This window comes from Xenopus laevis, chromosome 4L, assembly GCF_017654675.1.
Source record: "Xenopus laevis strain J_2021 chromosome 4L, Xenopus_laevis_v10.1, whole genome shotgun sequence".
NCBI classification, from domain to species: domain Eukaryota; kingdom Metazoa; phylum Chordata; class Amphibia; order Anura; family Pipidae; genus Xenopus; species Xenopus laevis.
Genome location: NC_054377.1, coordinates 120711663 through 120716025, shown reverse-complemented (window position 1 = coordinate 120716025; position 4363 = coordinate 120711663). Strand labels below are relative to the sequence as shown.

The 4363-nt window shown below is 43.4% G+C and overlaps 1 protein-coding gene across 1 annotated transcript; it reads left to right on the top strand.

Annotated features, from left to right (window-relative positions):
• Positions 1-1735: 1735 nt before the first annotated feature.
• Positions 1736-3930, top strand: h1-0.L (H1 histone family member 0 L homeolog). Its single transcript, NM_001089228.1, is given in 1 exon segment — positions 1736-3930. A coding segment is annotated over 1 exon segment (585 nt). The 5' UTR covers positions 1736-2214; the 3' UTR covers positions 2800-3930.
• Positions 3931-4363: the final 433 nt, after the last annotated feature.

The following is a 4363-nucleotide window of genomic DNA, read 5'->3' as shown; positions in this document are numbered from 1 at the left end:
ACGTGAAGAGACAAGATACCTTCCTGGGAGGGAGCTGGGCAGACGTATAAATTCTTCTCAGACTATTGTTTACATAGGGCAGATCTAGTTTTTCTCTTAACAGAGACAACATTTTTACACCGTGTGGCTGTGCAAAGCAAAACGGTTTTCCAGCAGCAAAATTAAAACTTGCCCGTTTGTTTTCACACAGAGAGAGAGAGAAAGAGAGAGAGAGAAGGGGGAGATGGAAATAACAACTCCCTTCAGCAAGATGGCGATTCGAGCTGCAATGCTCTTGGCAAAGCAATTCGAGGGTTGAAGATCTTTAAAATCTGATTAATCTCCCTTTGTGTAATGGAAGCAGAGAGTCTCGGATTAAAATCCCGCATCCTTTATTTGTTTTGAGGGGGGTGAATTGAGATCATTTCCCACCACCACAGGCGTGTCAAGTACTTAGCAATACACACAAATGACAGAGGAAGGGGTTAAAAGAGCACCCAGTAGGGATCCCTGCTGCACCTGAGTGTGTACAGAGCAAACCAAACTGACACATAGAATCACACACACAATATGCATTGTCCTCTTCTGACCCCCGTTGACATTTTGGGGGCGTTACACCCTGACAAAACAAGACACATTATGGAGTGAAGCACGTAAAACAATTGAATATGTGTGGGCCCACTTTAAATGGAAATGGCTGGAGGTTGAGGGGGGCTTTGATAGCTCCAGTGACTTCCATTTGCTGCCCAGAAGCCTAGCTGAGCCACAACAGAAACAATTACAAGTCTTTGTAACACGTGATCCCCTGAAACATAGTGGGGTTTATTGGGTATGGCCTGTGATCCTGTGAATGTGGGGTGCACTGTGGCCACAGAGACAACAAAGCTTCTCCCTCAGCAGCGCCAGCCAAGTAAACAACTCTGCTAAACTGAAGCATTAGCTGCTGACAGAAAGCTGGGCAATTGGCAAAGCGAGGGTTAATAAATTCCCGGGTAGGTTTGTGAGGGGGGCATTAGCACGTGACATTACATTAGGGTCACCATTTGTGCCCCTCTTCTGCACTCCTGCTCCCAGCACAGTCAATGGAGCTATCAAACTGTAGACAAAAGTGAGCTGAAAAGTTTCGTTAATCATTTGCCAAGTGCCATTGCAATGGGCAGAAATAGGGAAATTTGGGGTGTTACTGTCACACTGTTATGGGGGACCCCCCGTGTTGTTGACGGGTCCCCCAGGAGGGCTCCAGATCCTCCCACCTCTCCCTGATGGACACACTAAGCTCCAAGATCCCTGTGTTAGTTGGGGTCGCTTTAGGGCACCCCAGTTAGGGCAGGAGTGGGCTGAGCGGAGACTTCATGACCTCCACCTCAAGATCAGGGATTCAGCTAACCCCTGCCCGACTCTCACCCCAAGGGGGTCACCAGGGTCCGGCACTCGAGGGGCACAAAGGACGAAATGTGTGTGGTTCGTGCAATAGCTCGGCTGTTTTCGGGGCTCTCCCGAAGGCTTCGGGGGCTCCGGCAACTGAGAGACGCGGAGGGATGAGAGATCAGAGACTGAGCTTCTGGAGTCTATAGGTAGGGAGGCGTCGGAGCCTACAGGGAAGTAAGGAATGGGCACTATGTGTTCAGGAAGAAACACAGATAGTTGCGGAGCGGCGCCATGTCTGCCTCATCCCGCCTGCAGCCGCTAGTCCTCAACTCGGTCCGACCCCAGCAAATAAAAGGCGGGAACCGGCGGGAGGGGCAAACAGAGGGAGGGAAGGTGCTGAGGAGTCTAGAGAGTGTGGCTGTCACCGAGCGATAGCTCCACAAAGCAAACAAACAGTGCGCTGCAGTGACGGGATCCTTCAAAGAAGGAAAGGGAAGCCTGCTCTGCTCACAAATTCTCACACACAAAGAAGCCATTGCGAGTCAGGGCTTGACTATTCTAGAACATATCCTCAACTGACGAGGAAACAGGTGCAAACTCCAAACACTCAGGCACAAAAGCCAAATATAGAATAACTTGACTATTTGGAGAACTGCAGTGAGAGAACTGACTGAATTTGGAAAGGTCACTCTAGCCATCTCTGAGAACTTTGTTACCGGGCTCCTATTGTCCATTGAATTCCAACCTGAGTAACCAGCCTCTTTGCATCTTGCTGACAGGTTGCTGGGGAAAGCCTTGCCTTGGAAAATAGCTCCTGCTGCACTGCAAGTTTCATTCTTGAGACTACACCTGAACCGAAGGTTAACAATGACAGAGAATTCCGCTCCAGCTGCCAAACCTAGGCGATCAAAGGCATCAAAGAAATCAACAGACCATCCTAAGTACTCTGACATGATATTGGATGCTGTGCAAGCAGAGAAGAGTCGCTCCGGTTCATCACGTCAGTCAATCCAGAAGTACATTAAAAACAACTATACAGTTGGCGAGAATGCAGATTCACAAATCAAACTGTCTATTAAAAGATTGGTGACTTCTGGCACCCTCAAACAGACCAAAGGAGTTGGAGCCTCTGGATCATTCCGGTTAGCCAAGGCAGATGAGGTCAAGAAACCAGCAAAGAAGCCTAAGAAGGAAATTAAAAAAGCAGTTTCACCCAAAAAAGCTGCCAAGCCCAAAAAAGCTGCAAAGTCTCCTGCCAAGGCCAAGAAACCTAAAGTGGCAGAGAAGAAAGTGAAGAAAGCACCTAAGAAAAAGCCTGCACCTTCTCCCAGAAAAGCTAAAAAGACAAAAACCGTCAGAGCCAAGCCAGTGTGGGCATCCAAGGCAAAGAAGGCCAAGCCTTCCAAACCAAAGGCAAAAGCCAGCCCAAAGAAATCTGGACGGAAGAAGTAAAGCTCCTGCAGTCTCTGGACAGCTCCTAACAACTTGTGTACATAGTTTTATAACCTTCACTTTTTTTCCAGTGCAACTTTATAATGATGATCAGCTTCCCTGCAATTCCCAAGACCAATTTATGTATTTGACTTTGCCTGCACTAGGGGAATTAAGCAAGATTTAACTGCTTCATTTTAATTATTATTTTTGTGTGAAAAAAAAATAGTCATTTTCTCCCAAGGAAGAAGTTTCAAAACGTGGCATAACATTTTCATTGATCTTGTGGGGTTCCTGGCCACTAAGTCATTTTAGGACAAGCTTTAACAATATCATTAAGTGCACATAGCTTGGCTCACTTATAGATCTACTTACATTGATATCTTTAAGTTTTGTTCAATGTGATTGTGGCCTGTGAACATAAAGTGCTACATTATTGTCATAAATCAGATTATCTTAACCCTAAAAAGTTGCTTATAACTTAATATTTAAATGGTAGTTTAAAATATGATTCGTAGTACAATTTGTTTTGTTATTGTCTACTTTATTCACATTTTTGTAGGTTTTTTCTTGTAAGATTAAATCAGCTGTGGACTGTTGAGCACTTTTTTTGCTAGACAGGCTATGGATCACTCCCTCTGTACGTTTGAACTCTTCTTATATTCACACATGATTTTATTTTCTTGTAAACATACAAATGTTTGTTCAGAAATGAATTACTAACTGTACTTATGATATGTAGCAGCAAGTGCAATGCCTTTAAGATTTTGATAATTTTCCAACAGCATTTTGATTGCTCTCACCATTGCAAAAGGTCTCTTATAATGAGTTATTAAGAAATGCATAGATCTTCCAACTGAAGACTATATTTGTACTTGTCATCTCAGCTTTGACGGTATTGAGCTACATTCACATACGTTGTGAATGGTGCAGTTAATCCTTTTCAGTATCATTTGTGCTGAAAATGTTCAGTAAGTAGTGAACCATAACATTTATTTCTGTAGCAGTGAGAGGGAGGTAATCAAGCAAGTGACAAGTGGCCATGAAATACAAATAGAAATATTTTATTCATGTGTTTTGCTTTGTAGAATAGAATTTAACAAACTCAATCCTTTGTAATTATCAATTTCAAAATAAAATTGCCAAAATGTGTATTCCTGGCTGTATTTATTTATTTTTTGCTTATTTCATTGTAAAATCATTCTTCAACTCTTCCAACATTTTAGTTCCAGAAGGTTGTGCTTTGCCTTTGTTCGTATGGAGAGACAGGGTCATTGAAAACTGCTATATAATACTTTACGAGTAATTTGGTATATTAAAGTGAACAAGCAGGAAAGGGGTTAAAGTAGGGATTGGCACGTGGACCTTGAAACACCTTAATCTCCAGCAGGCGTTCAGTAGAAGGTATGGTGGGAGATGTAGTTCTGCAGTATCCTTAATATTAAGGTATTTCCGTCCCTGGGAGAGATTGTAGGCTGATTATCATGGATAGATTTACGGAAAGTATAGGCAGTCATTTGCATTATACTAAAGAGACAATTCACTGTAATAAAGTACCGCTGCTATGAACCTCAGGGCATTGTTG